This window comes from Antechinus flavipes, chromosome 3 (genome assembly GCF_016432865.1).
Source record: "Antechinus flavipes isolate AdamAnt ecotype Samford, QLD, Australia chromosome 3, AdamAnt_v2, whole genome shotgun sequence".
In the NCBI taxonomy this organism is placed as follows: domain Eukaryota; kingdom Metazoa; phylum Chordata; class Mammalia; order Dasyuromorphia; family Dasyuridae; genus Antechinus; species Antechinus flavipes.
Window position 1 is genome coordinate 569,609,897 of NC_067400.1, and position 13,054 is coordinate 569,622,950.

A 13,054-nucleotide genomic window follows, 5' to 3' on the forward strand; every position below is an offset into this window, starting at 1 on the left:
ACTGAAGCCTGGGCCTTTTGCTTCTCAGATTGGAGGGCTTGCATAGATACTCTGTAAACTCGAAAACACTATATAAATTTGTATAAATGTCTACTTCCCTGGGCAGCCAATCCGCCCAGGCTCCTCCCTTCTACAGAACATGCTTTTATTTGTACCTCTCATAAATATCAGAGCTTAAAGAAGGAACCTCACTCAGAGACCCTCTCCTTATTTGGCAGATGAGGAAACTGAGGTTCAGAGAGGGGAAGTTCAATGCTATTTTGAAGCTAGAGTGGCAGAGCTTGGATGAAAGAACTTTGATCTGCAGTCCCAGGATCTGGGTTCAGTAGTTACCTACTACCTTGGGGGTTTGATAAGTTCCTAAATTTCTTTTAGTCTATAAGGAGAGGCTAGACTAGAGGGCTGCAAGGTTACTAGTTTTAGCTCCAAATAGATAAGGATCACCCTGTGTTTTCCTGACTCCCAGACCAATCATTTCCATCGCATCCCAGTCTTATACATTTTCCCTTCACATCTTATCAGAGCTTTAACTAGGAAAGTGACACCGGAGCTTTGTCCTGTGGCACTGACAAATTAAGGAGATTCTCTTCCTCATGGAATTCTCAAGACCACAGTTGCCAAGCAAGATTAGCATCTCAGAGTCCTCTCTCTCCCAACCTGTGCTTTATAATGTGACCTAGCTCCTTCACCCAGCCCTATCCCATAGTTCATAGTTGCACTCAGCTCCTGGGAACTTCCCTCTCCCCACCCCATTAGGGAGGGAGGTATCATGATAGGCTTCTTGGCAACCATCCATCCTCTCCTGACACAGCTGTTGTTACTGTGGCCTCTGAGCCATGGACATTGGACCATACCTTCACTGATAGTTTTTACCTAAGAGAGCGGGGAGGGGTTCCTAGTTCTTTTTCCTTAGCCCTGATTTTAAGCTTCCAGGGAAAGGTTCCTACAGCTTCTCCCTCTTTCCCCACCCTCAGCCCAAGCAGAACCTTGCCCACTGGAAGCTCCTGGTAAATGTTTGCTGAATATAACCCAGGTGAGCTCCTTCCTTCACCATCCACCCTCCCTCCTCCCACTCTCTTCACCTCAAGAAAGGCCAAGAAAACAGTTTTCTATTTATTACAAACAAAGTTTTTATGTAAACAATCCAGTCATTTACAAAAAATAAATATTTGGAATGATTGTAGTGTTGTAACAAATAATTTATATACAGGCAGGGGAGATAAGGCACTTTTTACTTCATGCCAGTCTTTGGTTTAGTTTAAGGAAAAGGTAACAGTGTCTTGGAGGACGAAACAAGAATAGAGTTGTGCAAAGATGCCAGATAAGGAGATGGATGGATAAGGGGCAGATGATGGGTAGACTTGAGCCTGGACAAGCAAGGCCTTCTGGCTCTGGGGGCTGGGGTGACTTTGGTACCCAATATTTCCCCCTACCAGCTTCTTCTACATTTTTAAATGAACACAGAGGTGGAGTAGATGGAATATGGGAGTCTCAGAGGGCAGCCCTGGACTTCCTGCTCAGTCTGTGCCGAGATCAGCTGCCCCACAGTGAAGAATAAAGAGGGGCTACCATGAGTGGTTGTGTCTATTGTGGGTGAGCATCAAGCAGGTCCTGGGCCAAGGCTGCAGCTTACCTCCTGATTCTCTCTCTTTCTTTCATTTTATTTCTCTCATTCTTTTTCTTTTCTTTCTTTTCCTCTCTTTTTCATTTTCTATCTGCCCCCTCCTCTCTCCCCAAGAGTTGTAGCTAGAACAATATCCATTATTCAGAATGGAAGTGAGGTCTGGCTAGCCCAGGAAGGACAGGATGCTCCAAGTGATCAGAGTCTCCTACCTAGCTCTGTGTCTCCTACCGTACAGCCTGGCACAGGCATAGTAGGACCTCAGCAGGATAGAACATCCAGGACTGAAAGATTCCTTAGAGGCTGTCTGGTTCATCCAAGCCCCTCCCTTTTGATGTTTCAGAAGAAGAAACTGAAGTCTGAGGAGACTTGCCCCAATGTAAGTAGGAGAGCCAGGATTTGAACCCAAGGTCCTCTGCTTCCAAATGAGTGCTTCTTCCACTGTATCACATTGTCCTCTGAAGGAATGAAAGAAGGAACGTGGGACAGAAAAGCATCTTGGTTGATGAGCAACGTTGGAAGAAGGGCAAGGAAGAAAAATAACACTCCAGGATAGGACTTCCCACTGCAGTCTGAGCCTGGGGTGGAATGACTTTGGGTTCCCAGGCCAAACTGTCCAAGTGTACCCCATGAGTTGGCACAATCCACCGTGGACCCCTCTAAGAGTTGCCCAGGATGACGTTATAGGTCCCCAGCAGCAACAGCAGTTTGGAGGTGGGGAGCCAGGATGTTCAGTGTCCAGCACCGTGTCCACCCTCCGCGTCAGGCTCCATTGTCCCACATGCCCTCGTGCTGCTTTTCCAACTTCTTTCCTAAGTGCATCTAACTGGGCCAGGAGTCTGGAAGCCCTTGGGCAGCTGGGTTTTTTCAGGCCAGTGCTGCTTTCCTTTTTTTATCGTTTCCTCCTGTGAGACAGCAGGTTGGGTCTGGGACCTCCTAAAGACTTGCGTTGCCACAAATGCTCTTGGGATTTGGCGATGTCCCTGTGGATAGAAAGGAGCTGACTTAGAAGTTTGCACATTCAGACCCTGGAAATAATACAAGCAGACATCTTAAACTTAATTCTGGGAAGAAGCCCAGCCTATAGGGCAGTGAAATCAGAACCCTTTCTTCCCAAGAGTATGTTAGAAGTGACCCAAGGTCACAACTGGAATGTCAAGTTTGAGTTGGGATCTGGACATTTCCTAAGTAAGTGTACATGAGCCAGGGTTTGAGGCAGATCTTTTTTTCATGAATATTATGAAGGTATGAGAAGGGGAGATGACACTGGAGCAACTCTTTGAAGCCATTACAGAGGGCCTTGAATGCCAAATTTTGGAATTTGGATTGAAAATAGAAGTTTCTTAAGGACAGAAACTATTTCTTTGTTTCCTTTTCTTTTTTTTAATGTTCTTTCTTTTTTATCCCTTGTGCCTAGATTTTTTTTTTCCTTTTTGGTGTAGAGATCCATAAGATGAAGAAACTTCTCTATCAATACCAAACAGTAATTACGCGGCCTTTTCAGAGTCCTAAAGAGTTGTCTGGGAGCAGTGAGAAGGTCCTGAATCACAGAGTCACTATTTATCAGAAATGGGATCAAAACCTGTTCTTTTTAACTCCAAGGCCAGTTTTTGTATATAATACATGATAGAGTCTCTATACTCAGCTCATACTAGGTAATTCAGTTCAATAAACATTTATTAAGCTCTTACTAAGTTCTAGGCATTGTACTAAGCAATGGGGATACAAATACAGGCAAAAGAAAGTCCCTGACTTTGAGGAGCTTAATAAATGTTTGTTAACTTAAATTGATATCAATTGATTAACCTTTTCCTTTGGGACAGGGGAACCTTGGATCTGGGAGAGCCAAGGAAAATAGTGAATCATTGAATAGAATCACAGAATCTCTAAGGTCAATTAGTAAATCCTCTCTGCAACATTTACAATAAGAGGTCATTCAAATATGTTTTGAATACCACTAGAAATGGGAACGCTCACCATCTCCTGACCTAATCCAGTCTTAGAACAGCTCAAATTGTTAGAATTGTTAAAAAATTGTTGCATCAACCCAGTTTTTGCCTCTCTGCTATTTCAATTTAATTGAAAAAGTATTTGTTATTTTTACTACAACAAATTAAGAATTATGAAAGTTCTTAGGATACAAAGACAAAATTGGTCATTGCCATCCTTCAGGGAGTTTACATATTATCTGGGGAATCCCTGTACACAAAAATGTAAATATTCTACCTGTCTATCCATCCATCCATCCGTCTATCTAGATATGTGCATATTTTGCAAATGTGTATATTTGCAAAATTTGTGTGCATATATGCATGTGTAAATATATATACAGATATCCTTGGCAAATCACCTCAGTTTTATCATTAATAAAATGGGGGATAATAACAGTCCATCCCAGGGTTATTGGGAGGATAAAATAAGAGAATATTTGTAAAGAACTTGTGATCCTTTAAATGTTATATAGGATATAACTGCTCAGTATTATTATTATTAAATCCATATGAGAGCTTTTCTAATACTAGAATATAAGTTTCACAGCCTCCCTGAGTCTTCTCTACTTCAGACTCAGCACCCCTGGAAGCTCATCTTCATCCAATCCCCTATGAGCTAATCTGGCTCTACCTTCTCTGGACACCGACACTCCTCAGGGACCTTTCCAAAACTCAGCAGTCAGACTGTCATGGAGTTGAAGGTGTTCCAGCCAGAACTGAGCCAAGCAGGGGCCATCACAACTCACCTTAGTGCCCTGAGGAGCCGACTGCCGGCAGCCGCCCTTGGATCCTGAAGAGGAGAGGTTGAGGAAGGCCCGCTGTGGAAGGTCATCTTTGGCTTAGCCAGGTACCTGAGGGAAAGAGAGTCTGTGTGACTGACTGGTGCTATGATCACCTGGCATCGGGCCTGGAGCTCAGGGCAGCCCTGGCCCTAGGCAGCTCAGGCAGTTTGGGAGCTCCAGCCCTTGGCTACCCAGTCCACGTGAACTCTTCCCTGCACCTGAGAACCTCCCAGGTGTGTGTGTATTCACTGAGAAGTGGGGGGGGGGGCAGGAGGGAGAAGGAAGAAATCCTGAATTACTAAGAATTTGTTTTCTATTTCTAAAAAAAGGAAGGTCATTCCTTATCCTTCCCATAATCTGTCTACAAAGGCAGCTTCCAGCATGGGCTGCCTCCCTAGGCCAACTGATCTGCTTGTTTATTCCCTCCAGAAGAGAAAGTGTAGTGGATTTGGACTCAGCAAAAGTGAGTTCAAATCCAATTTCTACCATTTAATATCTCTGGGATCTCAGCAACTCACTTAACCATCCTGGGTCTTAATTTCCTCATCTGTAAAACAGGTGAGTTGGACTAGATGACTTCTGAGATCCCTTTCTGCCCTAAATCTCCAGTCTTGTAACATTGTAACAGAGATGGTCAGAGATGGAGTCTTGACTAGGTGTCCAAAGCCGGCCCCAAGAAAGGTCCGCTCCTCCATTAGCCCCTAACACGTGACCTGTTTTGGTAGGCTTTTTAAAAATACTTATTGATTTAAATTGGCTTGACTTTTTCTTATTTGCAATGAGGAAACAGACACAAAGCTACCGTGAGCTTGCGACAGAGCTAGGGGCCAGCCCGAAAGAAGGCGATCTGAACCCTGACCTAGAACTCTCCAAGAGAATGCACTCAAGTCCTGGTTCCTTTCTCCTCCACTTCCTCCATCCCTCTCCCTGAAGCTCCTGAGGACTTCCTGGAGTAGGCAGAGAAAGCCAATAGTTCTGAGATCCCATGGACCTTCATACTACCCATCCCATTTATTAGAGTCACAGAGGGCTTTTCTAGTCTTCTTATTCAATGGCGATCATGCTAGTCTTAGAATCAAGAAGCTCTCAGTCCAAATCTTGCCTTAGATGTGCAATGTGACCTTAAGCCAAGTCACCCTTTGGGTGTCAGTTTATTCATCTATAAAATGGGGCTAGTGATAACACCCACCTCAAAGGGCTACTATGGAAATCAAATGAGAATATTTGTAAAGTGCTTTGTAAACCTTAAGCACTACATAAATGTTACAATAAGAATGAAGAGGATGGCAACTAATGTTTATACAGCACTTGCCATGTGCCAGGCACTGTGCTACTTTACAATCACTATTTCACTCAATCCTTGCAACGACCCACATTCTACATTTGAGGAAACTGAGGCAGACAGAGGTTAACTAATTTTTCCGGGAGTCACAGAACTAGCACATGTCTAAGGCTGGACTTGAAACTCAAAACCAGCCCTCTTTCCATCGGATCACCTAGCTGCCATTATTGTTATTGTTGTTCTTATTATTATCACTGGCATCCCCCTCCTTCCAGCATGTTTGTGAGCCAGCCGGGGCAGGGCCTGTCAGCTTCCTTTGACAGAAAAGGAGCTGTTGGGTGATTTGTCCCGCAGCTAAGTGGAGGAGCTGGGATGAGAATCCAAGCCTTTGGATCCCTACTGTTGCAACTGAGGCACAGGATGCTCATCGGATGGGCTACAAATATTGACATTCTCTCCTCAGCTCCATTCCCTCAGGTTCTGTAAGTGCCCTGAAGTCAGTGCTGAGGAAGCTGGGTCCTAACCTCCCGGGGAAGGGGGGCTGACTTTTGCCAAGGCTAACACTCTACCTGGGTTCCCACTTCCAGAATAGGGAACTAACACGAACCCTGCGGCCCGTAAGTGGATAAGACTCTTGGCGTCCAAATACAGAAGTTTCTGCTTCCGTACCGAAGGGGACCTCAGCTCTGAGTCCCCAGTGAGCCCCTTTCCGGGCCTCGGGAGGCCGGCCCTGCCCTTGACTTTGGGGCCCGGGGGCCAGCCTTCCCTGCAGAGCTCCCCGCTGTTTCCCTCCCTGCAGCAGGTCCTCACCTTGGCTGGGGAAGGTGACAGAAGGTGGCACAGGTGTGGTCTCTGGAGCTGGCACACTCACACCTGCTCAGGGCTCGGCGGCGGCGGCGTCTTGGCGGGTTTCCCAGGCCGTAAGGAGTGGTCTGTCTGTTAGCATGGGGAGAAGGAGAGAGGAAGAGAAGACGGGGGAAGGGAGAGAGAAGGGGAGAATCCAGTAAGCCGGGGCTCTGTAAGTAAAGGCAAATCTGCCCAAGAACCCTTCCAATTTGACAATAAGGTAGCCAGGGAAATGGAGGAAGGGTGGTAAAGCGGGCAGGGACCTCACAGGCTCAGTAGGGCCTGGGATCCTGAGTGAGGGTCCCGGGGAAAGGCCTGACCTGGGAGCAAGGAGAAGAGGGTTCCAATCTTACATCAGAAGCTCACTACCTGCAATACCCGAGGGTCACAGAGTCATAAAAGAAGTTCAGACACTATCTAGCCAAACCTCATTTTACAAATGAGGAAAATGAGACCAAAGAGTTTAAATGACTTGCCCAGACACACAGGTAACAGGTAATTCATGGTGGTGGGATCTGAACTCCTTTTATGTTCCCTGGACTCAATTTGCTCTTCTAACAAATGAGAGGATTATATTAGATGAACTTTGAGGTCTTTACATTTCAGTGGGACAGATCACGGGCACTGGAACCATGAACTCTCAGCTGCTGTGACTGGCTATGTGACCATGGATGAACCATATGACTCTGTGGAACCTCAGTATTCTCATCTGTGCAGTGGGGAGAGGCAAGCTAGATTCTGGGTTTAGAGCTGGAAAAGCCCTTAGAGATTCATCTCATCTAGTTTACAAATGAGTAAACTGAGGCCCAGAGAGATCAAGTCACTTGCCCATAGCATCAGGAAGGAAGTATCCAGGATGGATTTGAACCCATTTCTAAGAGTGCTGTCAATTCTGAGACTCATGCATTCTATGAACACCAGGGGGAGCCCAGGCTCGGCCCCAGTCACTGCCCCAGGCTATTTTTGAGGGAATTCTCCAACTCTTGGGTGGCCACCTTCTCCAGCAACGCTAGGTCAGGGGTCAGGGGCTATTCACCTACATTAACTTGCCAGTCTGACCCAAAGGAGTCACTCAGGGCTCCCAGGGTAACCTTACCATCTGGTGGGATAGGGGGGAGGCGAAGTAATGACTCAAAGAATCACTGATCAATCAAGCATTGATTAATTATGATAACTGTAATTTACTCGCCCCAGGCCAACCCTCTCCCTATTGCACAGAAAGGAGAATCAGCAATTCAGCACCTCTCCCAAACCCACCTCCGGTGGTGGGCATGCTGGCTCCCAGACAGAGCTCTGCCTTCTCATTACTGCCGGAAAGAAAGCAGCCAAGTTCCCTGCCGAGTTTCTCTCTCAACTCTCACCCTGGCAAACAGGGAACTCCTGGCAGCCCAGGTGAGCCCACACCCAGGGTGCTGGGCCTCTGTTTGGTCTGCGAGGGCAGAGACAACAACAGAGTCACGTGGGTCAGCAAGGTCGCCCAGGCTGGGCTGGCAGGGAGCTGGTGTGGGTGGAGACGGGGCAGTGAGTTGGGCTGGCTTTCTCACACTGAGGCTGGGCCGGGCTCTGCTGGGAGGCGGTCACCAGATTTTGCCCTTGCCAGGTGTGTGTGTGTGTGTGTGTGTGTGTGTGTGTGTGTGTGTGTATGTGTGTGTGAGAGAGAGAGAGAGAGAGGAGAGAGAGAGAGAGAGAGAGAGACTTCCATGGCCCGTGGGTCAAGGAAAGGCCATAGGAGACCACCCTCTCACAGCCCGCAGACCCACAGAAATTGGCTCGGAATTTTCTGGCAACAAAATTGGCATCTGATATAGCCAGAATCACTTAGACAGTAGGCAGAGACTGGCAAAAACATTCTCCAAGAGTAAAAGGGTTTTGAATGAGATTAAGTATATCTAGAGGGAAGCTAAGAGCTTCTTCTTAGTCAAGTGACAGTGGCTGCCTTTTACAAATAGGAAGAAAGCCACTTAAGTACGGTCTCTCAGAGTTCGTCTTATTTAGTCAGCATTGTGGATAGAGCACTGGCCTAGAGTCGGGAGGACCTGAATTCAAATCAGACACTTACTAGCTCTGTGACCCTGGCTAAGTCACTTAAACTATCTACCTCAGTTTCCTCAATTGTAAAAATGTGGATAATAAAAGTACCAACATTGCAGGATTGTTGTAAGAATCAAATATATGTTTAGCGTTATGCAAACCTCAAAGTGACATATATATGCTAACTATTAATATGATTATTTCTGTGATTATCATTTGCAGATCAGTAAATTTTGTTCCAGAAAAAGTAATTTACTTGCCCAAGGTCAAAACTTTAATCAAGTAGCAAGTAGTCCAACATCCTAGGTTCTTGGTGTTATTGCCTCAGTGGGATAAAATTTTTAAAAAGCCTGTCAGGAGACTATGAATCCGATCTCTGATGTTTAGGATCAGAGGGTGAAAGATTTAGAAAAAAAGCTTAGAGTTATCTAGTCCAAGCTTTTCATATTACATATGGGGAAACTGAGGTTCAGAGTAGTTAAGTGATTTGTCCAAGGTTGCACAGGGAGTAAGTACTAAAGTTAGCATTGGAACTCAGAGCTTTGGCATAGCCATGATTTGAGTCTGAGCCTGTTTTCCTAGCAAGTGGGGGATATTAATCCATACAGTATCTTCCTCACAGGAATATTGTGACAAGGTGAGAGTTGTGTTACTACTCATATTTTCCAGGGCTTTAAATTTCAGGATCCTTTGTATCTCTTTTTTTCTCTAATAAGAGTCTTTGAGGCAGCCGAGCCTGACGAAGCCCTGATCTAAAGGCCAGCTCCCGAGGGAACCCACGGCTCTCTCTAGTCTCTCCATCCCAGGCCCCTCAACCTCAAATCCCCAAATCCACCAGCTTGCTGTGGCCGCCCACTTACCCTGGAGTGTTCACCCAGATGATGTCCAAGTGACAAAAGTAGACGCATTCCTTGTCCAGCCAGCTGTTGCAGGAACATCTCTTGATGCGCAAGTGGCTGCTTTGGGCTCCCTTGGCAGGTACGGATCCTGGAGGCAGATGGCCCTCCCCTACACAGGTGAACCGAGGATTGGAGAAGAAAAACAACTTATATGTCTATGGTGGTGTCAAATGTACAAAGTGCTTTCCTCAAAGCTGTGGCCCAGTCTCGGGAATGGGAGTACTAGTTCTCCCATTTTACAAAGGAGGGAACTGAGGTTAAGTAGGACCTATCTTTTGCCCACCATTACTTTCCAAACTAACGAGCTGCCTCCAAGTCCAGCGCTGCTTCTGCTGAACCCAAGCTGTCTCTCCGGGAGAAATGGGTCAGGTCTGGTGGCTCCTCCCTTTGCCAGCCCTGGAATGTAAATGGGGCTGGAGCCTCCCTGCAGAGGATTAGGGCCATCCCGGCCTGCCTGGCAGGTCTGATTGTAGCAGCCAGCAACATGCTGGCTCTGTCAGGGCTCTGAAGGCCCTCCCTTGCATAATCTAGGAAGTTAGAAAGTTCACATTAAGTGGAAGGAGGAAGACACCCTTGTAGTACCTGAGACCAGGAAATGGGCAACAGGCAGCAAAGGAGCCCAGGGAAGGAGGGCATGCGGATGCCTTATGTCTGAGGGTCCGGGAGGGAGGGGTGGCTGGCCACTCATTTCTGGGCAGACATCTTTACATGCATGTACACAGAAGAACCCTGGACCAAGAACAGGATCACTCCATTCTACACAACTGGAGGACTCCAGTGCTGCATTACTGATAGCCCCAGCTTCTTCCCAGGACTGTATTCTCCCTCTCACCGGCACTGGATCTGTGCACTGGTCACAAGGGTGCAAGGGGCACCATGCATTCTCCCCCTCACCGACACTCAGTCTGTGCACTGGCCACAAGGGTATAAGGGGCACCCAGAACACCTGGGACTCCCCAGCTAGGCTAGGTGGTCTGCTAAGGTCCCAAGGGGGCTGGGTTGCAGCCTCATGAGATTAGCTAGCACTGGTGTAAATGCAAGGGGAGCAACTATGGCTGGTGGAGGTGGGATAGAAACTGCAAACAAGAGAGCAGGAGGGAGAGACACCGAGATAATCGGGCGCAGACTGCACCAGACATATGCACAGACACAAAGGGAGAGCCCGGCGAATCTGGGAAACACACAGGCTTCCAGACACAGGTAGACACAAAGAAAGAAGCAAATAGACAGATGCAGAGACACACAGAGACAGATGCAGACACACAGAGAGGGAAACCCTGAGCCAGACAGATGCAGAGGAACAGAGAGATAGGCGCAGAGACACACCGAGACAGATGCGCAGACAGCGAGGGAGAAGGAAACGGAGATGATCGAGTTTAGAGACATGGAGAGAGGGTGAGATGCAGAGACAGACAGATGCAGAGACACACGGAGAGAGAGGCACAGAGATATACACCGACACACACACAGAGTGAGACACGCAGAGACAGACAGATGCAGAGACAGGCTTTGAGACTCGAAGACAAATGGCCAGACATGTAGAGAGTGAAACACAGAGACAGATGCAGAAACACGGAGAGACAGGTACAGAGATATACACAGACAGGCGCAGACACACAAAGGGACAGAGACAGAGACACAGAGACAGACAGGCATAGAGACAGCTGCGCAGAGTGAGACAGAGAGATGCAGAGACATGGAGAGAGAGGCACAGAGACAGATGCACAAAGAGTGAGACAGAGAGATGCAGAGACACGGAGAGAGAGGCACAGAGACAGATGCGCAGAGAGTGAGACAGAGAGATGCAGAGACATGGAGAGAGACACGCAGAGACAGATGCACAGAGTGAGACAGAGAGATGCAGAGACAGATGCACAGAGAGTGAGACACAGAGATGCAGAGACACGGAGAGAGACACGCAGAGACAGATGCGCAGAGAGTGAGACAGAGATGCAGAGATACCGAGAGAGAGGCATAGAGACAGATGCACAGACACACAGAGAGTGAGACTTAGACAGAGAGGTGCAGACATACGCAGGGACACAGAAAGTGAGAGATAGAGCTAGAGAGACGCAGAGACACACAGAGAGAGTGAGACACGCAGAGACAAATGCGGGGACGAACACGCATAGACAGATGCACAGACAGGGGCAGGCATAAATGCACTGACGAGCAGCAGCAGCAGCACAAGGAAGACAGGGCTTCGGACGGTGAGACAGAGACAGGCAGAGACCCGCGCACACGCGGAGAGAGACACGGAGCGCGGAGTCAGGGGGAACCTCTGGCCGCCGGGGATGGCGAGAACACGAGGCGTGCGGAGGCACGGCAGGGGCGCAGCAGGGGGCCGGGGCCGGGTCCCAGGTTCCGGAGCCCGCCTCGGGAGTGCGGCTCTGGGAGCCGGATCTCACCTTCGTGCAGGAAGAAGAGGAGGGTGAGCGCCACGGAGCACCAGCGGGCCGAAGGGGTGACCATGGCGAGCCCAGGAGCGGGACGGAGCGGGAGATCTGCAGGGAGAGAGCGCGGCTGGCAGGCGAGGCGGCGGCAGCCACCTGTCACTCTCAGAGCCTGGAGCCCTCTCTGAGCGCCTAGGCTGCACCTCTCGATCTCTTATAGCCGCGCGTGCGGGGAGAGCGCCCCGCCCCTGCCGTGGGCTGGGGCTCGCCCTGCAAACCTGGCTCTCGAGCCAGTCCGGGCAGCCCCCCCCTTCCCCTCCCACCGGGCTCATTCCAGCGCCACAGCTCACCCAGCCCGCACCGCCTCCCCTCCCCTCCCTCCTTCCCTTCTCCTACCCCAGCTCGCCCTGGGCCCCAGGAGCTCAGCACCTCCCTATGCACCCGGGCTCACCAACCCATCTGTCCACACGCTAGTTGGAGGCCCCTGGGTGGGTGGGTGGGGGCGCAGAGGCAGCAAACCTGTCCTGGAAAGTCCATGGGACTTCCAAAAAGGAGGTCTGTGGGGCCCAGCGGGACCTTGGGCCTCAGTTTCTTCATCTGTCAAATGCTGAGCTTGAGATTTGATTTTCTGTGTTCCGTGTTCTAAGATCTCTCCCAGGCTTGGCCTGCTAAATACTTAATGGGAGGGTCCTTCTAACAGTCTACTTTCTAGATGCTAAAGTCCCTTCTATATTTAACATTCTAAATTCTGAGATTTTCCAGCTCTGACAGTCTGTGTAAGGCAAGGGGTTCCAGATCAAGAAACAGATTTCAGGAGGTTTGTGAACTTGTAAATCTTCAAAAAAAGAGGAAAAGTTCTTCCCTAACTTTTGGCTTTGTAATTCTGTGTGGTTTTGTTTTTTTTAAGAGGTACATAGACTTTACCAGTCTGCCAAAGTCTACCAGTCTGCCAACCTCACAACATACAAAAATCAAGAATCCTTGATTTAAGTGGTCTCTTCCACTGGCTTTCTTGGTTCTGTGTCCTAAGGGCCTTCCCAGTTCAGATGAATTCCCTAATCCTGAGTCTGGAGAGGGTAAGGAAAGCACATGGGGAGAACCTCTTCTCTTATGATGAGGGCTCAGGGATCTATGAAGGAGTGTCCCTCAGGAAGTTAAAACATTCCATCATTCATGGAAAGCTCGCTGATCTAAGAGTAGGGATTCTTG

The 13,054-nt window shown here is 48.4% G+C and overlaps 1 protein-coding gene across 1 annotated transcript; it reads right to left on the minus strand.

The window, feature by feature from the left end:
- Positions 1–1,100: 1,100 nt before the first annotated feature.
- EDN2 (endothelin 2) lies at positions 1,101–12,065 on the minus strand. The gene is made up of 5 exons (XM_051987907.1): positions 11,861–12,065; positions 9,414–9,561; positions 6,487–6,612; positions 4,359–4,463; positions 1,101–2,604 (listed from the first exon to the last, which is right to left on the minus strand). Exons 1-5 carry the CDS (start codon positions 11,922–11,924, stop codon positions 2,514–2,516), a joined length of 534 nt encoding a protein of 177 aa, XP_051843867.1. The 5' UTR covers positions 11,925–12,065; the 3' UTR covers positions 1,101–2,513.
- Positions 12,066–13,054: the final 989 nt, after the last annotated feature.